The sequence below is a fragment of the Eriocheir sinensis genome, unplaced genomic scaffold (assembly GCF_024679095.1).
Source record: "Eriocheir sinensis breed Jianghai 21 unplaced genomic scaffold, ASM2467909v1 Scaffold301, whole genome shotgun sequence".
NCBI classification, from domain to species: Eukaryota; Metazoa; Arthropoda; class Malacostraca; order Decapoda; family Varunidae; genus Eriocheir; species Eriocheir sinensis.
This window is the reverse complement of record NW_026111612.1, coordinates 110001-137500: the sequence shown is the minus strand read 5'-3', so window position 1 is coordinate 137500 and position 27500 is coordinate 110001. Positions and strand designations below refer to the sequence as shown.

Below are 27500 nucleotides of genomic sequence, written 5' to 3'. Positions count from 1 at the left end.
AAAGAACGATAAGCGATTCTGAAAGGTCAACATATATATAGAAATGAGAAAGAAATGAGGACTGGAAAAATGAAGATCCGTGAAGCCTTTGTGATGGAAGAGACAACGTAGGTGGCTCATGAAAAGAAAAGGGAAATAGGAAATGAAATGGAAGGTATCTCACGGCTTAAGACACAAAAAACACAACAAAACAAAAATAATTACAGTGTTTGGCCAATAAAAAGACATGTTCATCGATGTGGGAAAAATATATGTTGCACGGGTTGTGAATGGAAACTATTGAAGTGTTTGGAAATAAAATACAAAGAGAAACAACAATATAAAAACATGACATGGCTTAGAGAGGAAATTATTACTCCGTTGGAGATAAAAAAATAAATAAAAAGAGAGAGGTTCAGAGGAAGGATATTACACAAGTTGCAACAATGATGAATAGAAGAGAGGTATTGCACAGTTTAGAAAAGAAATTACACGCCAAAAAGAAAAGAATGAGGTAGAGAGGAAGAAAACATAGATTACAGTATTTTCAAAGTAGTGAAAAAAATGATGAATGACGAGAAAAAATGAGAAAATATGAAAAAGATGACACCAAAAGGAAGGATATCAAAAAGCGAAAGACATAATAACCGTAAACTTAAAAAATTAATGAAATTACATAATAAAGATCGATCAAATGAAAAAGGGAATATGCAAAAAAGGAAAAAAAAAGAAGCTTCGACGGAATAGTGCAAGTTTTAAAGAGAAAACGGGAGCGCAAAGCCAGCCCAAAAGAAATCGAGGAGGGGAACTGAAGCAAAACAGGTACACGTGGAAACATTTTAGCTGCGAGTTACATGCGAGTGGGGGAGGGAAACAAATGACGGCGGTGCATAGCGGGCTGTGTCTCATTACTCTTGTGCGGCCATTAATCCTCCCCCTGCACCGGCCATAACGAGAGAGAGAGAGAGAGAGAGAGAGAGAGAGAGAGAGAGAGAGAGAGAGAGAGAGAGAGAGATTGCAAATGGACTGAATGAAAGCCAAAAAAGAAAAAAAACTTACGACTTGTACATTAAAGTTTGAGAGAGAGAGAGAGAGAGAGAGAGAGAGAGAGAGAGAGAGAGAGAGAGAGAGAGAGAGAGAGAGAGAGAGAGAGAGAGAGAGAGAGAGAACGAGAGAAAGGCAAAACACAGGTATATATAAACGAAGTCACATTAACACTGTACACAGTACCCAATTAAGCCACTGTTTGCTCAGACACTTCGCTTCTGATCTCATAAATATTCATCCTCTTCTTCCTTAAGTAATCCTTCCTCCATTTATCCTTCCATAATCCCTACGCCCTCCTTCCTCCCTTGCCCTCGTTATTCCGGCCCATCCCTTCCCGCCCCTGCCTGTCCCTGCCTTGCCCTTCCCCTTCCTGCCCGGCTGTAGGGTGTGGCTCGCTTCAGGGTTACTTGCGGAGAGGAGGGCGAGGGAAGATAGAGACGCCGAAGGTTTTGGTAATGGCTAAAGGAATATTAATAGCAAGCGGATGGCCTGAGGAAATGAGGGTGATAGGAAAGGGGTTGGGTCAGGACACGCACGCACATACGCACATACGGACATGCATAGAGTTTCTTCTTCCTCACCATCTTCCATCCTTATTGCCTGCTGTGATTCCTTGCTTCCTTCTTTCCTGTGTTCTTTCCCTTCTCCCTCGTCATCGTCATTTTTATCTTCGCTCTATTTTTTCTTCCCTCTCTCCTTCATTCCTTTCTCGATGCATCCTCCCCTACACTCACTTATTTTTTTTTTACAACAAAGGAGACAGCTCAAGGGCACAAAAAAAGGATACAATAGTAAAAAAAAAGCCCGCTACTCGCTGCTCCTAAAAAAAGAATCTAAAGAGGTGGCCGAAAGAGAGGTCGATATCGGGAGGATTGCACGCTCTCTCTCTCACACACACACACACACACACACACACACACACACACACGCACGCAATCACACACACACTAAGGAGCTATAAATAAAAACGCTCGCAGTAATAGCTCTGAAATAAAAAGAAGAATCATGGGAGAAGTGAAGAGGATTAAACTTCACTTAATACCTAGATACTGAACGGTCGTGTTCCAGTTCATCTCCTCCGCTGATAACACTTTTCCTTTTCGTGCTATAAGGCCAGTTGTTGTTTTTTATTTTTACCTCACGTGTGGGAGGACGCGGGAATACAATTAAAAAAAAAGTGATGTGTTGGATGAATTACGATTTTTATTGAATACGAGACACGTGCAGTTTTTCCATTGCCGTTTTGTGTGGGTAATAGTTTCTTTTCTTTTACTATCATCTTTTATAAGGACTGGGTGATGTATAAATGGAGTGTTCTATAGCGGCAATAAAGAGGTTTCACTCTGTACGAGATATTCAGATGCGTGTGCCTGATTTTTTCCTTTTTTTTCTCCATTGTAGCTTGGTAAGGGCAATGATCTCTTTCTTTAACTTTACCCCTTTTCAGTAAGTAAGTGGAGTCGTGTAAAAGTGAAGTGCTATATGCCGGGAGAATTGTGGGTTTTCTTTCTGTACGAGATATACAAAAGGGTGCGTGTTCCTCTCCTTTTGTTTTCTTTCTTTTATCCGTTGTAGTTTTGTATGAGTATTCGTTTCTTTCCTTGTACTGTCTTTTATAATAATTGGATGGCGTAAAAATGAAGTGTTATATCCTGGGAGAATAATGAGTTTGTTTCTATACGAGATATACAAAAGCGTGCGTGTTCCTCCTTTTGTTTTCTTTCTTTTATCCGTTGTAGTTTTGTATGAGTATTCTTTTCTTTCCTTGTACTGTCTTTTATAATAATTGGGTGGCGTAAAAATGAAGTGTTATATGCTGGGAGAATAATGAGTTTTCTTTCTTTTCGAGATATACAGATGCGTGTTCCTGTTATTATTTTTTTATCTGTGAAGTGACCGGGATGCAGGAGTGTTATAAAGAGGCGATATAATTGGAATGACTTTTTCTCCGTACAGGACAAACGCACATTGCCTTTCAATAATAATTTTCACAACTGTATTTGCCTCCCAGTTCCTTTTTCTTTCCATTTTGTTATTAACGTGATGGAGTTATTGTAAAAAGTAGTGATATGATTTGATGACTTATCTGTCCTACGCGTAATTAATCACCTAACTTTTTCTCCTCTTCGTAATCATGTAATGCTAATAATTTATGTTTATTTCTTTGTTTTGATTGACGGAGTTGATAAATGGCGAAGTAATTGTGTAAAATGAGCAGTATGTTTTAAGATTGGTTTATATTTTTCTCTGCAAGACATAGATTAGAGTATGATGGTGATTAGAGGGTGATTTTGTGTTTTATTTTGTTCTCTTGGTTTCTGTTTTGATTTACCAAGAAGCGAGATCAAGAGCGGGCGGTATGACTGGCGAACGAGTGAGCGAAGTGTTCCAGGGATTAGCGCTCATTACGGATGCAGCGCTCTTTAGAAACTCACACGATCAAAAAGAAATATTTCCGTTTGTCTTTAGTCGGTTTTTTTCATGAGGGAACGAGAGAAAGCGTGGAAAGAAAATGGAACGGAGCTTTACCTGGAAGGAGAGTTAAAAGGAAATACACAGCACGGTGGAATAATTTGAAACAGAAAATACAACAGCAAGTATAATATAATAGAAAAGAATAAGTGTGGAGTAAATCTTGACAGAGGAAACAGAGCCATGCTGATAATATATTAACATAAATGTGATTGAATATATTAGAACAGGTGTGAAATAAAAGGTGAAACAAATCAGAATGAGCTAAAATGATTTGAAATAGAAAATATGTAATTGGAAGAACATAACACGATAAAAGCAGATTGAAAAAAAAAAGCATAAAATTCAGGTAAAATAATTTTGAATAAGTTTGAAATAAAAGTAGAAATCAATAAAAATGAGGTAAAATTATTTGAAACAGAAAATTCATATAACTGGATGAACAGAACAAGAAAAACAAATAATTGTAAAAAATATCCATGGGCAATATAATGTCGACCAGGAAGAATATTGTTGTTGTCGAGACTAAAAGTTGAAGGACAAAACAGAGCGATATAAAGCAAATTCAAAACAGAGAAAATATTGTGAAATAGACATAGAACGAATGACCTTTGACGAAGATTAAAAGAACGGCCGTGAACTTACACCACGAAGGAAGAACAAAATGAAGGTTGCCTAAGTTTGGAGAGAGAACAACAACAAAACAAAACAACAACGACGAGAAATAACAATGCGGATCAGCGAGAGAAAAGCGTGGAACAGAATGAAGGGGAACAGACAGAACGAAGATCAACAGAACGGAAGAGAGAATTTACAGAGCAGAGAGAATGGCATCGAGCGTTATACAAGAACAAAACGTGAAGAAACAATGAAAATAGAAAGAAAGGAGAGATATAGACATAGATAGATAGACAGACAGATAAATAGATAGTTAGTTAGACGGATAGATAGATAGAAAGATAGTTAGTTAATTAGTTAGTTCGATGGATAGATAGATAGATAGATAGATAGATTGATAGATAGACAGATAAATAGATAGTTAGTTAGACGGATAGATATATAGACAGTTAGTTAATTAGTTAGTTCGATAGATAGATAGATGGATAGATATATAGATAGATAGATAGATAGATAGACAGCCACCGATAAAGAGGGGGAATAGAGCAAAGAAAATAAATGAGTGTGTACGTTGGTGTAGATAAGTATAGTGATAGATAGAGAGATAGATAAATAGATTTTTAGATAGACAGCCAGACAGACAGAATTAAATAAACGAGTGCTCACATCGGCGTTTGAAAGGGGACGTAAATAGCCTCAGAAAAAACAGCAAACGAACGAGAGAGATTAATGTTACCAGATGAAGATAGAAGGGGAGTGACCAGATTAAGATGTGAATGAGCGGGAGGATAACTTGGATGATAATATGATATGAAATGGAAGGTAAAAATAGTAAAGAGAAAAAATAAGATATACATAAGAGAGAGAGAGAGAGAGAGAGAGATTTAACGACAAGGACAGACAATGATATTTAGAAATGCCGCGCACACACACACACACACACACACACACACACACACACACACACACACACACACACACACACACACTAGGGAACCTTGAACTAAAAAAAGTAATTTGCGGTAATTACAACACGAAAGGAAGAGTGCAAGGAAAAAAAAAAAAAAGGATCTAACCACCACTAATTGCTGAATGATTCTGTACTGCGTCATATTATCGCTGATTAAACTTTTTTTTTTTTTCTCTCTCTCTCTCTCTCTCTCTCTCTCTCTCCTGTCATAAAGGTAATTTGTTTTTTCTTTACCGTGTTATTAGGTAGACGGGATGAGTCAGTTTTAAAAGAAGTGAAATGTGTAGAGATTGTAAATGAACAGAAAGGAGAATATACAAAAAGAAGACACAAAGAACAGAAACAAAATGCAAACTATATACCAAAACGACTTACAAAGAATATAATGAAAAAAATAAAGTTGAGAGAATGTGCAACAATTAAATAGAGAGAGAATGTACAAGAGCAAGGTGCAAAGATTTAAACAGAACAAAGTGCATGGAAATTAAAAGAGAAAAATGAAGAGAATATAGAGAAAATAATAAATAAAAAAAACCAGGTGAAGAGACTAGAAAACACAAAATTAGAGGAATGTAAAAAAGGAAAACGCAGAGAATATATAAAAAAAACCCACAGTGGAAAGATACAGACAAACAGAATGAAGATAATATTAAGACAAAATAACAAAAAAACAATTGAAATGAAGAAGCAAAATGGAGAAAAAAGAAAAGAAAAGGAAAAAACAAGAAAAAAAATGTAAATAATTAAACAGAAAAATGAAACAGAAAAAAATGCAAAGAATATAAAAAGAACAAAAAGCTGAAAATATAAAAGAAGATAAGACGCAGAGAATAGTGATGAATAAAACGCAGAGAAAATAAAAATAACATAATAATAAGAATATGAGAAGAAAATGCCGAGAATCACTAAACCTACCTGTGATATTCCTTTACCTGCCCTTTTCATACCGTGTCGAGTTATTTACCGGACTTATGACTCCCCCCCCCCCCACCCACCCCCTCCTCTGTGTGTGTGTATGTGTGTGTGTGTGTGTGTGTGTGTGTGTGCATTTTTTATTTAATTTTCTCAGATGCTTTCATATTTATTAAGTTAAGTCTTTCCGCCTTTCCTTATGAATATATTTCTCTCTCTCTCTCTCTCTCTCTCTCTCTCTCTCTCTCTCTCTCTCTCTCTCTCTCTCTCTCTCTCTCTCTCTCTCTCTCTCTCTCTCTCACTTATTGATTAATTAATTTATTCAGCCATTTGTTTTTATGCTGTTGTTTTCTTGTTTTTTTGTTTATTATCTTTTAGCAAACTCTTGAGCCTGTTTGTTTTTATCGTGTTTTGTTACGTTTTGTCTTCCATATTTTGTTTTGTTTTGTATCTTGTTTTTTGTTTTGTTTTCTATGTTGTTTTTTCCCCCTTTTTTTTCTTCTTCATTTATCTTTTTTTTTATCTTCTATGTTTTTTTCTGTTTTTTGTCTTCTATCTTGTTATCTTTATTTTTTTCTGTCTTCTATCGTTCTTTGTCTTTTGTCTTTTTTTTTCTGTGTTCTATCTTGCTTTTGTCTTGTCTTACTCCGTCTTTTATCTTGTTTTTTTTTTATAATTTTCTTGTCTTCTATTTTTTTCTTGTCTGTTATCTGTTTTTTTTATCTTCTATCCTTTTTTTTGCCATACTTCGTCTTTTGTCTTTATCTTTTTTTTTGTCCTGCATCTTGTTTTTGTCTTGCTTGTTTTCTATCTTCTATCTTCTTGTTCTCTACTTTTTTTGTGTCTTGTTTTTTTTCCTCGTCTCCCTCATGTGTGTAGGCCCAATCTCTTTCCCCCCTTTCCACTGTGGACATGGAAGCCACTTAAAATTCCCATCCTGTATCCCCTTGTTTGACCTCCAGGCCTCCTCTGTACCCTCTGTATGGTGTGTGTATGTGTGTGAGGGCGAGGGAGAGGGACGAAGAGAGGGTGAGCGGAAAGGAAAGGAAAGACCACTCCAGTAGACTCTTCTGAATAGTGAAGGTTCTGAGGCAAGGGAAATAGCTTTGTCTGTTTGTCTGTCTGTCTGTCTCTGTCATTCCTTAAGACTCATGAATAGTGAAGGTTTTGAGGCAAGGGGTAAGTTCTGTCTGTGTATGTCTGTCTGTCTGTTTGTGTCTGTCTGTCACTCCTAAAGACATATATGTATAGTAAACGTTTTGTGGCAATAGGGGAAATTTTGTCTGTCTGTCTGTTTGTGTCTGTCTCTGTCACTCTTAAAGACATGAATCGTGAAAGTTTTGTGGCAAGGGGGAAGTTTTGTCTGTCTGTCTGTCTGTCTGTCTGTCTGTTACCCTCACACCAGCGTCACCACAGTCAGGTGTCCGCGCGTCTTTTAAAGTTTATGTATTCAGTTTTCTTTCTTCTTTTATTTTCTCGAGGGCAGCTTTTCAGGGTCTTTGCTTGCAAGGTATACATAATTTACTATACTCTCTCTCTCTCTCTCTCTCTCTCTCTCTCTCTCTCTCTCTCTCTCTCTCTCTCTCTCTCTCAATCAAAATTAAATTCACCTTTTGCGTTAATCAAGTAAGTATGTTATTATTTTACCTTCACGTGTGCGCCGGGAAAACATTTAATAATTTATCTACCGCCGGGGATAAGAATTATGTGTTGCGTTATAATAAATTGTGTATTTTTCGTGTATTTTTCTTATGGCGGAGGTGAGAAATAACGGATGTGATTGTTAAAGGTGACTGACTGAGTGACTGACCGATTAACTGAATGGCTGATTAATGGGCTGACTGATTAACTGAGTAATTGATTGACTGACTGACTGGATGACTGATTGACCGAATGAATTGCTACCTAACTGGCCTACTGAATGACTGGCTGACTAATTGACTACCTGATTGACTGCTTAACTGAAATGCTGAAAGGCTGGATGACTTACTGACTGACTTACTGATCGACTTACTGATCACTGACTGACCATCTGACCTACTGACTGATCGGAAGACTTGCTGACTGATTAACTGATTTACTGACTGACTGTTTGACCGAGTGACTGACCTTATGTCCGTTGGCTTGACCTCCGTTGACCTCCTGTAGGTGGAAGATATCATCTCTGTTGCGATACCTCTTCGAAAACCTGCAGAAGAGGGAGAAGAAAGACGTCTTGGTTAGGGTGTGTTCGTCAGTTTGTGTACGGCTTTCCAGTAAACACTAACACACGTGAACTACGATACCCTAGAGCTGTTTAATATAACGAACTAATGGCAAAGCATCTAAGGCCCCTTGTCTCAATTTTTTTAGGTCATACTTCGTCTTTTGTCTTCTACTTTTTTTTTTTTTGGCCTGCATCTTGTTTTTGGTTTATATGTTTTCTGTCTTCTATCTTTTTGTTCTCTATTTTGTTTTTTTGTCTATCTTGCTTCTTTTCCTCATCCCCCTCATGTACGTAAGAACCAATACTTGATAAGGATTTTGTAGTTCTGTTAGTATTTCCATGGGTAGCTTGATGAGCCTAGTGATAGTTTGACAAGGCTTCTGCGCCATTGATGTGATAAAACACTCATAAGAACTAGACTAATCTTCTTTGTGGCCTTGGGAATTGCTTGTTGTGAGAGCCGAAAGCGCCTGAGAATTCGGGTCTAAGAAACATCATATATTTGGCCTCTGTTTTTACGGCAGAGAAGGTACTGAGGAGCATCATAAAAAAAAGGAAAATGTCCTACTTCAAGAAAAAATGGAAAAGATAAAAAGTAAAAAAAAAGTAACAAAAAGGAAAGGAAGGTAGTGAAGAGCATCATGAAAAAAGGAAAACGGTCTACTTCAAGAAAAAATGGAAAAGATAAAAAGTAAAAAAAAAGTAACAAAAAGGAAAGGAAGGTACTGAAGAGCATCATATAAAAAAAGGAGAATGGCCTACTTCAAGAAAAAATGGAAAAGATAAAAAGTAAAAAAAAGTAATAAGAAGGAAAGGAAGGTAGTGAAGAGCATCATGAAAAAAGGAAAACGGTCTACTTCAAGAAAAAATGGAAATGATAAAAAATAAAAAAAAGTAAAGAAAAGTAAAAATTGCAAAAAAAAAAAAAAAAACTCGGCTGCTGCAAGGGAGGTTCGAAAATCACTGCAATAGACGGTTGTTTTAAATCTTCACTTCAGTTTGTGCCGAATATATCCTGGACAGTTTTTATTTCACACTTTTTTCAGTTTTTCTATTTCAGGTCAAGGAGTGGACAGTGAGTTAACTTTTCCCACGTTTTTCTCGGGAAGGGTTTGAAAGGGTGACGCTAATTGGTCTGTGCGCCAGCGAACTCTATTTTTATCTCCTCTGACACGAACACTAAACAAACATCTCACATTCCTAAACATGTATTTATAGAAGGAAAAAGACCAAGGATATTCTCGTCTCCACACTCCTGTTTGTTTTTCCAGGAGCGGCGATTAGCGGGACATTTTATTTTTCCCTTGTTTGTTGCCCTTGAGCTGTTTCCCATACCCTAAACAACACAAAAAGTATCCATTATTTTCTCCCTTCCTTTGGGTCAGCGTGGGAGTACGGAGGAATTGAGTTTGTGAAGGTGGAGGACTCTTGAGCTCCCCCATATATATAGTTATTTATTTTTAGTGAAGGGAGGGAGGGAGGGAGGGAGAAAAAATAAAATCAATCACCCAGAGTTTTCCCTTTTTTGATTGAGGGTGAAGTGGATTTAGTCAGTAGTCAACCACGAGCGGCCAGTAACAGGTCCCTCAAATGCTGTTATGGGGGGAAAGTGGACAGACAACGATTGATGGCCAAGATTATAAGCCCGCATTCTTTAACATATCGGCAACTCAATTCGCCCGTTTCCAAAGCCTCTCGTAGAAGTTGCTGGGAGTTTCATGGACTGTTTTGCGATCCTAGTGACAGTTTTACACGACTTCTGCGACATTAACGGGAAACTCACCCATGAAAAACCGTATAATCTCTCAGTTCACCTGTTTGAAAAGTCTCTTGTTGAAGTTGCTGGGAGTTTCATGGACTGTTTTGCGATCCTAGTGACAGTTTTATACGACTTCTGCAACATTAACGGGAAACTCACCCATGAAAAACCGTATAATCTATCAGTTCACCTGTTTGAAAAGCCTCTTGTAGAAGTTGCTGGGATTTTCATGGACTCTTTTGCGATCCTAGTGATAGTTTTACACGCTTCCAGTACCTTGAACGGAGAACTCACCCATGAAAACCGATTAATCTCTTAGTGGCCTTGAAAAACCGTCGTAATTGGACCCCGGTACGTTTAAGAATTCGGACCATTGAGTCTCCCCTGCGTTCCAGTGCCTAATCTCAGCAGCGGACCCGTTTTCTTTGAGTGCGTGCGTCAGGGAGAACGGGAAGGTGGTTGCGTGGTCCCGGTGAGGGTTGGCCATGCATGCAGAAGCGGCGGCCTTGCTAAGCTGTTTGTCCTAGGAATGAATTGTTTGGCAGACGTATGATGGAGTGGAGGGCAATTTGACAGCTTTGCATTGGGTATGAGTTAAGGGGGAGTGTGATGGCGGTGCGTGGTGGTGGAGGTGGTGATGGAATGGACTTGGGTTGAATTTAAGGTTCTGATACATTCATACTACTACTACTACTACTACTACTACTACTACTACCACCACACCCACCATGTATTTGAAGGCAGCTCTTTTTATCCTGTCTAACTAATGCTCCCGCCAATCTTCTACTACTACTACTACTACTACTACTACTTCTACTACCACAACATCCACCACGTATAATATTATGAAGGCAGCTTTTTTATCATGTCTAACTATCTCTAATGATCCCGCCAATCTTCTATCTTATCCATCCTTCCCTTTAATTCCTTCCCTGCTCCTCCTTCCCATCTGTCTCACGTCCTCTTGTTTCCTTCCTTCATTTGTCTAACTCATCTAATCCTCTTTCCCTTCTTGCCGCGTATGCCTGACCTTTCCACGCCCTGTAATTTGCTTTTTTACTTTTTTTACTCTACTACAACTTATTTTCTTCATTTCCTTCTTTTCATGTTTCCTACTTTACCGTTTTTATTTTTTATTTTTCATTTTTGCCTCCGTTTACTTTGTCTTCATTTCCTCACTCCTTTTCCCTCCCCTCCCACCTACATCCTTTTTTCTTCTCCGCTTCTATTAATGTCTCTTGTTACTCACTTCTAACCACCGTGTTCTACTCTTCCCTACTCATCAATCTTATCGTCTCTCTCTCCCCTTCTGACCCTTCCCCTTCTATCCATAAATCATTCTTACTCCCACTGTTTCCCCATTCACTCCAATAATAACTACATTCTCCTATTCATCTTCCCATTTTCCTCTCCCTCGTTATCCTCCCTTATTCTCTCTTCTGCTACGTCCTCCCACTTATCTTCTCTCCCTCTCCTCCTCCCCCACCTCCATGCTCGTCTCCTCGATTTCATTCCTCTCTCTAATAGTTTCTTCACCTTCTTTTCTAATCGGCCTCCCTTTCCTTCCCTCCTTCCCTCTCTTCAATTCCCCTTCTACTGTTTTTTTTTTTCACTTTGATATAATCGGCCCCCCACTCATCTCTCCCTCCCTCTCTACTTTTTTTCTCCTCCTCCTCCTCCTACTGTTTCTTCACCTTTTCCTTTTTTAATTGGTCCCCCACGCATATCCCTACCTCTCCTTCCCTTCTTTTTTTTTACCCTCCTCCGCCCTCGTCTCTTCAGTTCCACTCTTCACTCCTACTTTTTCTTTACCTGCTTCTTTGCTAATCGGTCTCCCACTCATCTCCTTCCCTCTCCCCCTTCGTCCTTGTCTCTTCAGTTCAACTCCTCACTCACTTTTTTCAACTTCCTTTCCCCTCCCTCCCCTCCCACTGTTTTACACTCTCAACCTTTTCGTACCAGTCACCCACGCATCTCCCTTTCACTCTTTTTCCTTTCCTCCCTCCTGTAAATCAATGCCAAACGCCTCTCTCCCCCACCCTTCGTCATCCTCAGTCCCTCGTTCCTTCCCTTACCTTATGAGCTGCCGCGCGATGAGAGTGTTCATAACGACGATCATGATGAAGGGAATCACCAGCGTCAGCAGCGTGTCGATCCAGTTGATGACGTTCATGAGCCCACGGTAGTCCATGCGAAGGTTGCACTCCGTGATGGCAACTCCGCCCTGGAGGAGAGATACAACAAAACGGGAAGTTAGGACGGGAGAGGAAGGAAGATGGGAAGATAAATGAAGTTGTGTTGGTATTTGGAGGATAAAGATATGGAAATGAGAGGAGAGGAGAGAACAGGAGCAGAGTACCAGAGAAGAGATGAGAAGAGAGAAGATAAGAGAGAATAGAAGAGAAAAGAAGAGGATAGGAGTGGAGAGGAGAGGAAAGGAAAAGAGAGGAATAGAGGTAGATGGAAAATATGATGGAAGACAGATGAATATAGAATTGAATAAAGTAGTACAAAGACAGGGTAATGGAAGCAAAGAAAAAGAAAAGAAGGAAAGGAAAGAGGAAAGGGAAGGAGGGGAGAGACAAGAGACGGAAAGAAGATACGATATAAATAGAATGAAGGCCAGCAGAAGAGGAAGAGGCAGCAGGAGAAGAGGACGAAGAGAACGATGAAGAGGACGGGAAGAGGTAGGAAGGAGGTGAAAATAGCTCATTAGTGAGGTATGCCATTTTTATACACACACACACACACACACACACACACACACACACACACACACACACACACACACACACACACACACACACTCACACACATCAAAGCCCTTCGTAGTCGCCTTACATAATTGATTTAACATCTTTGAGGGTAAAAATAAAATAAAGTTCATGAAGTTGTCAACACGTTTCAATGGTTTCTGTGTATCTCCTCCTCCTCCTCCTCCTCCTCCTCCTCCTCCTCCTCCTCCTCCTCCTCCTCCTCCTCCTCCTCCTCCTCTTCCTCCTCGCCCTGGAGTGGGTTCAATCAGGTAGGGATGCCAACAAGTCAGGAAGCAGGTAAACAAACAAACAAACAAGCAAACAAACAAATAAACAAACAAACATAGAAAAACATGTTGGAACGAAAATCATTGCTTCCACTAAATGTATTACTGCTCGACTCTCTCTCTCTCTCTCTCTCTCTCTCTCTCTCTCTCTCTCTCTCTCTCTCTCTCTCTCTCTCTCTCTCTCTCTCTCTCTCTCTCTCTCTCTCTAACAACAACAACAACCCCAACAACAACACCACCACACACACACACACACACACACACACACACACACACACGAGGGTCGAGAGAGAGAGAGAGAGAGAGAGAGAGAGACATCAATAGCTCAACAAAAGGATGAATGGATAGAGGAACGAGGATCGATAGCGTTCTCCAGAGGCCAATTGAGGCGGAGGAGGAGGAGGAGGAGGGAGATGTAGAGGACGATAAAGAAAGAGGAATTGGAGGAGAAGGAGGAGAAGCAGGAGGAGGAGGAAAAACGAGGAGGAAAAAAGAGAAGAAGGAGAGAAGAATGAATGGGAAGGGAAAGTAAAGAAAAATTGTGTAGGAGGAACGGGAAGAAATGCAGAAGAAGGAGAAGAAAAAAAGAAGAAGAAGAAGAAGAAGAAGAAGAAGAGGAGGGAAAACAAGGAGGAAAAAAGAGGAGGAGGAGGAAAGAAGAAAGAATAGGAAAGTAAAGGAAAGAAAAATTGGGGAGGAAGTAGGGGAAGAAATTAATAATAATAATAATAATAATAATAATAATAATAATAAAAATAATAATAATAATAATAAGAAGAAGAAGAAAAAAAGGAGGAGGAGGAGGAGGAGGAGGAGGCTGCAATATGCGTCAACAGAAACCATGTCCTCTCTTGGGTTCAGAAGTCGCGAGGGCGGCGTTGAAAACCTTACTATAGAGACGGATGGAAGGGGGGAGCGTCTACCCCTCTCTCTTACCCTCTTCTTTCCCCTCTGACGGTTGAGAGGCGAGAAAGGTGAGGGAAGAAGCGAGCTGTGTAAATTAACGACTGAGGGAAAAGAGGGAATACGTAGATGGCTGAGAGAAATGTAGACGGAGGAAGGAAGTGTTGACGAGTGTTAGTGTGAGTGAGAAAGTTAAGTTAGAGCGTTACTTGATATCATGTCTGCCTTTCCTTCCTCTTTTGATTCCTCTTTGCCTTGATTCCTTCTTCCTTCATACCTACCTTTTTCCTCCTCCTCCTCCTCCTCCTCCTTTCTTTTTTCCTTTTTGTCTTGATTTCTTCTTGCCTTCCCTTCTTCCTCCTCTTCTCCTTTTTCCAACCTCTTTCCATTTTGGTTTATGAATCAATCCCCTTCCCCGAACAGACAGACAGACAGACAGACACAGATATAGACAGACACATACACAGAAATACAGACAGAAAGACGCATTCATAGACATACAGACAGAAAGACACATACACAGACATACAAACACAAAGACACAGAGAAACAGAGAGAAACATCGAAGCAGCAAGGTAAACAAACACACTAAAGGAGAAGGATATTAATAGGTACAAAGGCCTGACCCCCCTTCACTCCCCTCCCCCACTTCGCATATTCCTCGGCACAATAACAGACCCACGCTTGGCTTCTCAGGTCCGCTTAGGTGTTGGTTGTTCGGGGTTACCTGTCGAGTCGCACCTGCTGGCTGGCCGTGATTGCTATTCTGTACACTCCTGTCCCTTGCTCTATACCACCTGTGACCTGTCGGCTTTGTCCCTGACTTGTAAATGGACTGCGTGGGTGCATTCCTTTAGCTCTCTCTTGGTGTGCCTGATTTCTGTTAACTCGGTAGCTGTTTGGGTCATGTTACTTAAGGCGGCTTTACACCTGGCAATTCCTAGTCGGCAATACAGGCGCGGCTGCATTTTTGGTCTGGGTCTGGGTCTGGGAGCCCTTCTCACGGCAAGTTTTCTGCAGCTGAGCGCGTTCGTCTTGTATTGCCGACTGGCGGCTGAGTACAACATGTCGGCGCCAATAAAACAAGAAATGACAGATACAGACAACAAGATTTGGAGCCGGGAGGCCGAGGTGGCATTACTAGAAGTTAGGCAGCATAGATACTTGTGGGACCCACGAGATAAGCTGTATGAGAAGCTGAGTCTACGCAAAACAAGTTTTGAGAGAGTGGCAGCAACATTCGAGAAATGTTTATCTCTTTGCGAGATATCGAAGGAGGTAAGGAACGATTATTTTCGTGTATTATATAATCACACTCTGTAATGCCTGGGGGTTGCGATGGCATGTTCCTCCCTTCTCCTTTGTTGTTAAATGCAACGGAACTCGTACTGGATTCGCTTGGACGGCTTCCTCTAGAGTCCGGGTTGATGGGTGGTCTTCAGGACAGCTTGTGGGTAGTTTTAAGCCACTCGGCGGTGACCGAAAAATCCGAGTGGTAGCGTGAGGATTCGAACCCGCGTCGTCCATCACGCGGCGAATGTGGGTCCAGTACGCTATCACTTCGGCCACCGCCTACCCCACTACCGCCTCTCGTCCTGATGCAGCCCCACTCGGTCCCTGCCAGGCGTCGGTACATTCTATATGCTCTCTGCTGCCTTTGTGCGTCGGACGTGGCATACCGATGAGGCTTTGTCCCCCTGATGGTCCCCTCAATCCTGCCCTCCTCCTTCCTACCTCTAAGTGTTTCCTTCCTCCGTCAATACGCCTTGGTTTCCACTCCCTTCCGGCTTCCCTTCCTCTTTCTCTCTCTGTTTCCTTTATCTCTCCCTCTCGTGTTGTCTGTTCTCTCCTTCCCTCCATCCAGTGTCTCCCTTTCATGGTCTCTCTCTCTCCTCCCCTTCCTTCAGTTTTCCTCCTTTCCCTTCGTCTCTCCTTCGTTCGTTCCCTACCCGGCAGGAGTTATTTCTCGAATAGAGTTGTTCGCCACTGGAACAGCCTTCCTGCAGAAGTGGTTAGCGCAGAGACCATCAACTCCTTCAAGAAACGCATTGATCACCACTTTTCTGCATCGGGAGTGAACTGAACGTTCCCAAGAGTAGATACAAAAGTGCTTTAATCCTTCCCTGCATGCCACTCCTATGGCAAACGGATTGATTGAATCACTGAACGCAGGCAGCCTAGTAATGAGCCAACAGGCTTTCTGCTGCCTGCTAGTCCATGTTTCCATGTTTCCTCCATTATTCTCCGTTTCTCCTTCCTTCAGTGCCCTTAATTCCTTCCCTTCCTCCTTCCTTTGCTTTCCCTTTCGTCTCTCCTCCTCTTCCTCCAGTGCCCTTCCTCTCCTTCCTTCTTTCTTCCAGTGCCCTTTATTCCCTCCCTTCCTCCCCTAGTACTCTCCATTACTTTTCTCCCTCCATCCAGTTCCCTCCATTCCCTCCCTTCTTCCCTTCCTCTAGTCCTGTCCATTGTCTCTCTCCCTCCATCCACCCCCATCCCTCCCTCCCTACCTCTAGTCCTGTCCACTGCCTCTCTCCCTCCTTCCATCCACCCCCATCCCTCCCTCCCTACCTCTAGTCCTGTCCACTGCCTCTCTCCCTCCTTCCATCCACCCCCATCCCTCCCTACCTCCCTTCCTTCCTTCCTCTAGTCCAGTGTTATTCACTAATTTTTGCAAGAGAGCCACTTTGGTTAAACACATTGATTTAGAGAGCCGCAGCTACTGCAAGTTAGCGTAACTCAACTAATTAAATTAATATATAGACGTGTCGCTGATGTTTCCCGTATTAGACACGTATGATTTCGCGCGGCCTAGAACTACGTAGACGTGTCGCTGATCAGTTTTCCCGTAGTAGACACGTATGATTTCTGTACGACTAGGGCAGGGATGTTAGAATGTTATCGCTTACTGTGACTTTGTCTTCCATCTCACCTCATGAAAATATATATCTTTCTTGATAAATTATTAAATTATTTTTCTATGTATTTTTTTTATTAATTAATTTATATATTTTTCGAGAGCCGTGAATTGAGTCATTGCGAGCCGCCAGCGGCTCGCGAGCCGCGCAATGAATACCACTGCGTCTAGTCCTATCCATTGCCTTTCTCCCTCCTTCCATCCACCCCCATCCCTCCCTCCCTTCCTCTAGTCCTGTCCATTACCTCCCTCCCTCCCTCCCTCCCTGCGCCGTGGTCCTGTTGGCTGCAGAAGGAGCCAATATTTCACTAATGGTTGACTGCTGTGCCAACGTGAATGGCTTAAAGGTTCAGGCCCGAGAGGAGGAGACTCATTCCGCCGATACTCTCTATACCGGGAAGCAATTTCGCCGACGAGCCATTTACACAAGGCGGAGACGGACGCTTTTCCACTTAAATGGCTTCCTCCTTTTTTTTCTTTTTTTTTTCTCTCTTTCCGTCTTCCTTCTTTTTTCCTCTTATTTTATGTCTTCCCTTCTTCCTCCTTTTTTCTCTTATTTTATCTATTCCCTTCTTCCTCCTTTTTTCCTCTTATTGTATGTTTTCCATTATTCCTCCTTTTTTCTCTTATTATATCTCTTCCCTTCTTCCTCCTTTTTTCTCTTTTCTCTCTTCCCTTGTTCCTCATTTTTTCTCTTATTTTATCTCTTCGATTCTTCCTCCTTTTTTCTTTTCTTCCATTCCTATTCCTTTTTTTCTTTTTTCTCTTTCATTCTTCCTCCTTTTTTCTATTTTCTTCCATTCCTCCTTTTTTTCTCTTTTCTCTTTCATTCTTCCTCCTTTTTTCTATTTTCTCTTCCATTCTTCCTCCTTATTTTCTCTTTTCTCTTCCATTCTTCCTCCCATTTTTTCCTCCCTGTTCCGTTTCACTCTCTTTCGTTAATCAGTTCCCGGTACCACTTAACTCAACCCCTTCAGTGCCACGTCCTCATATGTACGACCAAGCCAACCTCCTCTTGAATGTATCTATGGTATTGGCACTCACGACATGACTGCCAAGTCTGTTCCACTCATCCACCACTCTTGGCAAAACAATTCTTGCCTGTCTTTATTGAATCTGAATTTATCTAACTTCAAACCATTGCTACGTGTCCTACTTGGGTCTTTTATAACCAAAACTCTGTTGACATCACCCTTATTAAAGTCCTTCATCCATTTATAAACCCCGATCAAGTCTCCTCGCAACCTTCGCCTTTCTAGAGTGTAGATTTAATTAAATTCTTCAGTCTATCCTCATACGACAAGTTTCTCACCCCTTGAATTATTTTTGTCATCCTTCTCTGTACAGATTCTAACATCTTGATATCCATTCTGTAGTAGGGTGACCAGAACTGGACCGCATAATCAAGATGAGGTCCAACTAGTGCTAAGTAAAATTAAAATAAAAAAGTATATTCTGTCATGGAAAACGTCAACTTAAGTACCCAAAATACCCATATTTAGTTTTCATGTCATAATATAGTGATTAAGCCAATAAAAAGAAACTAGACCGCATAATCAAGATGAGGTCCAACTAGTGCTAAGTAAAATAAAAATAAAAAAGTACATTCTGTCATGGAAAACGTCAACTTAAGTACCCAAAATACCCATATTTAGTTTTCATGTCATAATATAGTGATTAAGCCAATAAAAAGAAACTAGACCGCATAATCAAGATGAGGGCTGACTAGTGCTAAGTAAAATAAAAATAAAAAGTACATTCTGTCATGGAAAACGTCAACTTAAGTACTCAAAATACCCATATTTATTTTTCATATCATAATATAGTGATTAAACCAATAAAAAAAAAAACTAGACCGCATAATCAAGATGAAGTCTGACTAGTGCTAAGTAAAATAAAAATAAAAAGTATATTCTGTCATGGAAAAAGTCAGCTTAAGTACCCAAAATACCCATATTTATTGTTCATGTCATAATATAGTGATTAAACCAATAAAAAAAAAAAAAAAACCTAGACCGCATAATCAAGATCCAGTGCCCTTCCTCTCCTTCCTTCTTTCTTCCAGTGCCCTTTATTCCCTCCCTTCCTCCCCTAGTACTCTCCATTACTTTTCTCCCTCCATCCAGTTCCCTCCATTCCCTCCCTTCTTCCCTTCCTCTAGTCCTGTCCATTGCCTCTCTCCCTCCTTCCATCCACCCCCATCCCTCCCTCCCTACCTCTAGTCCTGTCCACTGCCTCTCTCCCTCCTTCCATCCACCCCCATCCCTCCCTCCCTACCTCTAGTCCTGTCCACTGCCTCTCTCCCTCCTTCCATCCACCCCCATCCCTCCCTCCCTACCTCTAGTCCTGTCCACTGCCTCTCTCCCTCCTTCCATCCACCCCCATCCCTCCCTCCATACCTCTAGTCCTGTCCAGTAGTAAAATCTAGTAAAATAAAAATAAAAAGTACATTCTGTCATGGAAAACGTCAACTTAAGCAGCCAAAATGCACATATTTAGTTTTCATGTCATAATATAGTGATTAAACCACTAAAAAGAAACTAGACCGCATAATCAAGATGAGATCTGACTAGTGCTAAGCAAAATTAAGATAAAAAAAGTACATTCTGTCATGGAAAACGTCAACTTAAGTACCCAAAATGCACATATTTAGTTTTCATGTAATAACATAGTGATTAAACCAATAAAAAGTCGCAAGTTGCCCGGCACCAGGACTGGAGGTTGGCGGACGCAATTTCCTCTGGCGCTGAATGGGTTAAGTGCTTGCATTATGGCGGCTAATCTGGACCTCTATGCTACACTTGATTGCGCCATTAACGTCGACACCATTTAATCCGAGGCCTGGCAGAGTAATTGAGTGTTCAGGCGCTTAGTTACGTATTCTGGTCCGTGTTGCGTCGCCCCCCTGCCCCCACAACCCATCGGCCCCTATTACCCCCATCCCCTCACCGCCACCTGCCACAAACACCTGTACCTTCCGTGGCCGTCCATTCCCTGCCGGTATCCGCGCCCCTCATGCATATAGATTACTGGGTCTTGTGTTATTCCAAAGGTGGTATCGGCGGCCGCTTTGCTATGGCAGTGCGGTGAAGAGGGAGACGGGAAGAGGCAGAGGAGTGGTATTGAGCGAAGGAGAAGAGGTGAAGGAGGCTGAAGTGGTATAGGAGACATAGAAGCGGTAAGGGAGAAGGAGGAGGAGAAGAAGGAGGTAGGGGAGGGGTGAAAGAAGAAGGAGGTGGGGTGGAGGAGACAAAAGGCGTGAAAGAGGAAATGATGGAGTGAAGGAGGGATAGAAGGATAGAGGAGGAAGGAGCGAGATAAAGGAAACGAAGGGAGAGAGGGAAAGGATCAAAGAAAGGGTGGAGGAGGAAGAGGAGGGATGGAGGGGAGAGAGCAGGGAAGGAGTACCGGAGAAGGGAGGGAGGCAGCAGCAGGTGAAGGGGACGAGAATTAATAAGACAGGATAAAATGGATAAAGAGGCAAAGAATGAGCGAAAGAGAGAAGGGGCGAAAGGGATGAGGGATGAAGGAGGCAGAGGAAGGAGTGAGGAAGAGAAATGATGGGAAAAAAAAGAGGGAGAGGAGAGATGTAAGTGAGAGGCAGTGGAGGGATGAAGGAAGCGGCGGAGGGGTGATGAAGGGAGAGGAGAGGCGAATAGGAATTTAGTGAACAGTTGGTGTCTTATTAGTATACGGCTCCGGGCTATGCTGTGTGTATTTCCTCAGACCAAACCAAGCTCAGACGTTGATATACTTTCCCTACTTACAACTCTTCCCCTCTTCCCTCTCTCCTCATCGTCAACATCTAAGCCCTTGTGTTAGTAGTCTCCAGTCGTCACCTTATTACCTTACGGCTCCAGGCTATGGTATGTATAAGCCCTCAGACCACTCCGAGTTCAAAGGTTCACTCTTGACCCTTCGTGGTGCTCAGGATGGCCGGTGGTCGCCTAAATAGTTAATAGTCTTCACCTTATTAGTTTATGGCTTCAGGCTACGATGTGTGTAAGCCCTCAGACCACTCCTAACTCAAGCGTTCTCTCTCGACCCACCGTAGCACTTAGGATGGCCGGTGGTCGCATGAAGAGTCAACAGTTGTCTCCTTATTAACGTACGGTTCCGGGCTATGATGTGTGTAAGGCCTCAGACCACTCTAAACTTCACACTCCACACTTAACTCAAACTAAAGGAAGTATAAGAAGTGCAAGAGATGAGAGTGATGATATAGCCAACTCTTGCATTCGGAAGTTGGACAGGATATAGGGATGAGCAGAAAGTCGTTTATAGACCACTTCTTTAAATGACACTCGACCCGCCGTAGCACTCGTGATGGCCGGTAAGTATAAGAAGTGCAAGAGATGAGAGTGACGACATAGCCAACTCTTGCATTCGGAAGTTGGACAGGATATATTGAAGAACAGAAAGTCGTTTATAGACCACTTCTTTAAATGACACTCGACCCGCCGTAGCACTCGTGATGGCCGGTAAGTATAAGAAGTGCAAGAGATGAGAGTGACGATATAGCCAACTCTTGCATTCGGAAGTTGGACAGGATATATTGAAGAACAGAAAGTCGTTTATAGACCACTTCTTTAAATGACACTCGACCCGCCGGAGCAATCATGATGGCCGGTGGTCGCTAAGAGTGAAGAACCGTCGCCTCAGGAGGTATAGTCCGACACAGATATGAAGACAGTTTGGGTGGGACCTCTTCACTGCCCCACCACATCACCCCCAATACATCACTCTCCCTCTCATATGTCACCTAGGCACTAGCGCTATGGCCAAGATAACTCCCCGTCATAGCTGAGCCAGACTATAACACAGACCACTAGGGGTTAAGTAGGTGAAGGCGGGCACCCTCGGGGACGCCCTAACGCTGTACTCACATCGTCGAGGTGGACAATAACGCCGGCGGTGACGAAGACGTAGAGGTGGACGGTGACGCTGAAGCCGGTCAGGGTGAGGATGACGTTCTTGGCGCGGTGCACGGTGCAGACGGTGGGCCGCTGGAGGGGGTACTGCACCGCGATGAACCGCTCCACCGTGAAGGCCACCGTCAGCCACACACTCAAGGAACTCGACACAGACCCAAGGTAGATCTCGAGCTGCGGCGGCGGGGGAGAGGGAGAAAGGGAGGCGTTAGGCTGGCAGTGCGTGTGTGTGTGTGGGGGGATTAGGGGGGGGGGGGAGAAGATGACAGGTGGATGTGTGTACCTGTGCGTGTATTAGGTGTCAAGCTGAGGTACTGGCGGTGGTGATGGTGTGTGCGTGTGCATGTGAAGGGGTTCAGTGTGTAGTGGTGGTGGTGGTGGTGGTGGGGTGATTTTGGTGGTGGCGATGGGAGTATAATTAGTGAGATAAAGGCGTCAGGCTGTAGCGGTGGTGGTGAAGCGTGGGTTCATGTATAAGAGAGGCGTTTGGCAGGCGTAACGATATGTTGTTGTTGGTGGTGGCGGGGATGTTAGTGGTGATGCCGATGATATTTTTGCAGTTAGTGACATAAAAGGGAAAGGCGTCGAGGGGTGCATGTAATAACCGAGTGTGTCCCTGAATGCTGGCGTGGGTGTAGGTGTCGGGGAGTAAGGGCGAGTGTGTCTGGAAACCGTAATCAGGGGTGTGTGACAAGCGAGGCGGAGGTGTAAACGGGAAACGAGTGTTTTTCATATAGTATTGTATGTGTTCGTGTGTCAATCTTGCTGGGGGGGATATGTGAGTAGAAAGAAGTGTATGGTACGTCTGGAAGAAGATAAAAGAGTGTGTTTTCAGATAGTGTTGTGTGTGTGTAGGTGTGTCAATCTTGCTGGGGGGGATATGTGAGTGGAAAGAATCGTAGGTTGTGTAAGGAAAAACATAAAGAAGTGTGTTTCCGTATATTGCTGAGGGTGTGAGTGTACTAAGCATGGAAAGTGAGCGTGTTCTAGATGTTGCTGTGGGTGTGGGTGTGTCAAGCTTGCTGGGGGATGTGAGAGTGGTAAGAAGTGTATGTATTCCAGGAAGGATATGAAGACGGAGATGAGTTAGGAGTGAGAAGGGAGAGGGAGTGAGGGAGTGTTTGTGTGTCAAGCTTACTGAGGGATACTGGAGTGGACAGAAGCTTATGTATATCGGGAAGAGGATAAAGAGTTAGAGGAGTGCGGAGTGGAAGTGAATGTTGCCGTGAGTGTTGCTGTACTAATTGCAACAGGATGATGTGTGGGCGGATATATTTTGTGGACCGAGAACAGGAATTGGTTTTGATACAGACTAGTTTCGCACACGGGAACACACGAGCGCGAGGCAGCCACCTAATCCCCTTCAGATACGCATAATCCACCGTGCAAAAGGGATTGGATGCGCCTGATCTGGTGACATGCAGGACACGTCGGATTTGGGTTTTAATCTCCTCGGGTACAGGTATGTCCAGGTGCCACGCTGAACACCTGCACGGTTGCCTCACGTGTTCTTTGTCCCCTTTGAAAAACATGAACTCCAGGGAACACTTTTGCTCTCACTCTATACCTGATATTTTTACTCTCTTGTTTTTACTCTCATTTTTTTTCTCTTTCGATCCATTTTTACTATCCATATATGTCTATTTTTGTCTTTTTATAAATGTGCGTGTATATTTATCTGTCTGTTAATCTATATCTCTGTTTGTGTCTATCTACCTGTTATATGTGCTTGTCTGTCTGTCTATCTATCTATGTATCAGTCCTACTATCTACCTTTCTACCCACCTCCATCCCTCCTTAACTCCCTCCCTACCTACCTACCTACCTACGTACCTACCTGTGTATATCTGTCTCAATTAAACCCGTTCTCTTTTTCTTTGAGTTTCGGTTTTGGTGTTCTTCTGAGGCTCTGTGTCCTTGCATCATTACTCTTGTGTTACCTGTCCTGAAGGTGTCCTGAACGCCACCTATCACCTGTTCCTACCTTGATGAATGAGAGTGAAAAGAGTCGACGCTTTTGTTTGTGCCTTCGCTATGCTCACCTATACTGTTCACCTGACTTAATTGGTGTGTGTGTGTGTGTGTGTGTGTGTGTGTGTGTGTGTGTGTGTGTGTGTGTGTGGGTAGATGGGTGGGTGTGCGTGTGCGTGTGTGTGTAAGCTCTCTGAAGTTCAAAGAGATCCTTCTATTTGTAGTTGGTAAGCAGGGAAAACGAAGAGCTCTCGTAAATTCAAGGTTCATACACGTAACTTATTTTTGTGTATGTGTATCTCCCTTCTCTCTGAAAAAACTCCCTAAAGATCAAGTTATGGCCTTTTTTGAGGTTAGTTTGCCTCTTATACAGGTTTCAAAGGTAGGGGTAGGCGTAGAGGCAGAGGCAGCGAGAGAGAGGGAGAGGGAGAGGGAGAGGGAGAGTGAGAGAGAGATTTCTGAGAGAGGAATAAAGACCCATAGTAATGCACTTGTATACGCGGATCTCTTCTCTATTCTTGGAAGCTCATTGAATCTCAGGGTAATGGTGCTCATCTACAATCAAGCTTCCTTTGACTTTGAACTCGGGTAACAAAAGGTTTAGAGACCCAACGTTAACATGTCTCGGAATGTGTATCTCTTTTCTTCTTGGAATATCTCATTAACCCGATATCAGCGACGGGCCAAATTTATGGCTTTACCGTGTACTAGGAACGGGCCACATTTTTGCCATGATATAAACCCCCCAAAATAGATGATGCATAAACTGATCACAAATGCGTTGATATATATTATGAAATGGTTTGCGAGAGTGATGATTTTTTCTCATTTTTCTCGCTTAGAGGGGCTTTTAAGAAATATGATCCCTGCAGCTACGAGGTTAACCTTTGAAGTGTTTCTTTTTGTTGTTATTTTATTTTTGTTATTCTTTGTTGTGAGTGGTTTTCTTTTGTTTCCATTGCTCCCATTTTTTTTAAAGCAAAGGAAACATCTCAAGGGAAAAAAAAAAGGAAACAATGATGGAAAATAAGTCCGCCTGTCTGTTTGTGTGTTGTTTTTGCTGGGAGTGACGCGGGTGTGAGTTCTCCGTTAGGTAATTAGTTTCTTTACAATCCAATTCCTTCCTAAGTTAAAGCATGAGAAGTAAAGGCTCGCATACTGCTGCCATTAAACTTCCCTTTACTACAAACGTGAACCAGTAAATTTAACTTTATTACACACGCTAACCATTAATTTCCCCTTTATTACATACGTGAGCCGTGAAATTACCCCTTATTACAATCTTAACATTTAAAATACGTTCGCCGACTCTAGACTTTCCTTTCCCCTTCCGTCTGCGAGAGGTTGATGTCCTCTGGCCCTTGAACTCTTCTGAATACTCGTCATTTATGGAGCAATCTTTTTCCTTCCGAGCGACGCGCATCCTGCTGTCTCGTCACTCAGATCACGTGGCGCGTAATTGGCTACCGGTGGGCCGCGTAAGCCACCAGGTAAGTGTTCAAGAGCGTCGTGGGGAAGTAATAACGTCGAGATGTCATTTACGAGATAACTTTTACAGTATATTTCTTGCCTGACAATGCGTATCCGTTCCTGTCGTTGCTCAGATCACCTGGGGCGTAATTGGCTACCTGTGTGCTCTGTATGCCTGCAGGTAAATTTGTAGGGGTGACGTGGGAAGCCAATAAGATCGAGAGGTCATTTATGGAGCATTCTTTTTATATTTCCGATGCTCATTTTTTTCCCTCGTTACTGAGATCAGCGGGGGCGTAATTGGCTACTGGTATGGTATATGTGCTGTCAGGTAGATGATCAGGAGCACCGTGGGGAAGTAATAAAGGTGGAGAGGTTACTTACGGAACATCTTTAGCAATACATTTTTTTCCTAGAGAAGCGCACCCGTCTCTCGTTACAGATCACCTGGGGCGTAATTGGATCCCCGAGAGGGCTTCCAGGTAGACAGTCTGGAGCGTCGTGGGGTGATAATAAAGTCGAGAGGTCAAGGTGAGGTCAGGGAAGGTCACGGCGGCGGCGAGACGGGGAGCGCGGCGCCGACCCCTCCCACGCTGATGCAACGATTCCGCTTTTGTGACCTTCAAAGGGATCGGGAGCTTTCACCTTCTATTATAATCCGATTTGTGTCTTACTTTACAACACGTTTTCTTTATGCATTATCGTATTGGTTTACATACATAGGGAATGGAATATGATGGATTTTTTGAGAGTGCCACTTGTATTTATTTCAATTTACATATTTGACATACATAGTTGACATGCATAGTTCATGGGAGGCAAATCAAAAGTAGAACAGTGATATAACTTTGATGTCCGTAAAGATGACAAAAGAAGAGCCCATTAATAGATGACTAATATGTTTCGTGATGTGTCTTGATACTTTTGAAAGAATGTAAGTCGAATGAAGGGGAAAACGCAGTAAAAGGAAAGTTGTTTTGCTCTTCCCTCTACTTAACTAAAAGGAAAGAAAAGTGAAAAGTGAAAAGGATGTAGAAATGACGGTAACGGCTCACTCTTGCATTAGGACGGAACGGAAGATGGACAGGATATTGGGACGAGCAGGAACTCATTCACCTATTCTTTAAATCAGTGTCGAGTTTGGTTGCACAGGTAACTCACGGACGCGATTAGTGTATTAGTTAATCAGGGCCAGGCGTGATGAGGGATTTATAAAAGCTCTGCCTGTATGCAAATAAGGACGCTTCGCCGCCCAAGAACACACATTTGACAAGGTTTTCGTAGGAGTTGTGGGCATTTCCGGGAGTAGTTTTATGACCCTATTGCTAGTTTGACCCTTCCTCTGTACTACGGACATAAAGAAACACTCATTAGAACCCGAATGACCCCCTCTTTGGCCCTTAAAAGTAGCTGATATGAGAGGCAAAAGTGTCTTATAATACCAACCTATGTTTATAATGAGAATATGTTTATAATGAGAATATGTTTATAATGAGAATATGTTTGCAATGAGAATATGTTTGCACTCCGCCACTCCGCTGTCCCACGCATTACGCTGCCTCGCCGGCTTGAAATATAGAAACGGGCTCATAAATATTGGCTATTAGATAAGAAAAGATACAAGTTTATCCTCCGTTTGCTATTTAATAAAGAGAAAAGTTGTCTTAGGAGTTAAAACAAATTGTATAATCGTCAATTTTTTTTTTACAACAAAGGACGTAAAGAGAAAACTGCCATAAAGGTTAAAATAAAATGTTTCATTGATAAATATTTCATGCCATATTCAAAGAAGTTCTAAAAGGAATTAAAAGAGAGAGAAAAAAAAAAACTATATTTGCAGTCCGTTTTCCATTAAGTCACAAAGGGTTGTCTGAGCCGGCAAAAATATTAGAGTGTAATGAATGATTAAAAAAGAGAGAGAGAGAAAAAAAAAAGTGTTAGCTCTAATTGAAATCAGTATCCCATTAGGTCACTGAGGGTTGTTAGCGCAAAAAAATATTAGAATGTGACGAAGGATTAAGGAATGAGGGAAAAATATATATCAAGCATAATTCCAATCCGTGTTCAGTCAAGTAGATCCTAAATAATTATATGAAGAGAAGAAAAAATGTTTGGTGGAACATAAAAAAACAAAAAAAAACCCATCATCAGTTATATTCTAGTCCGCTTTTCATGTGAGTTTTAAAGGGTTATAAGAACGAAGGAAAATATGAAACGAGAACGAAGCATTAAAACAACAAGATAACATACGAATTACGAATTAAAATACAACACGTAAATATCTGAAACAGTAAAAAAGAAAACG

General features: G+C 42.1%; 1 protein-coding gene across 1 annotated transcript in view; it reads right to left on the bottom strand.

Moving 5' to 3' along the window:
- Positions 1 to 27500, bottom strand: part of LOC126991579 (thyrotropin-releasing hormone receptor-like) — a 69965-nt gene that overhangs the window by 34683 nt on the left and 7782 nt on the right. The window contains exons 2-4 of the mRNA XM_050850299.1: positions 21710 to 21928; positions 12039 to 12187; positions 8108 to 8186 (exon numbers count right to left, since the gene is read on the bottom strand). Coding sequence (XP_050706256.1) covers positions 8108 to 8186; positions 12039 to 12187; positions 21710 to 21928 — 447 coding nt within the window. The remainder of the gene's footprint in view (positions 1 to 8107; positions 8187 to 12038; positions 12188 to 21709; positions 21929 to 27500) is intronic.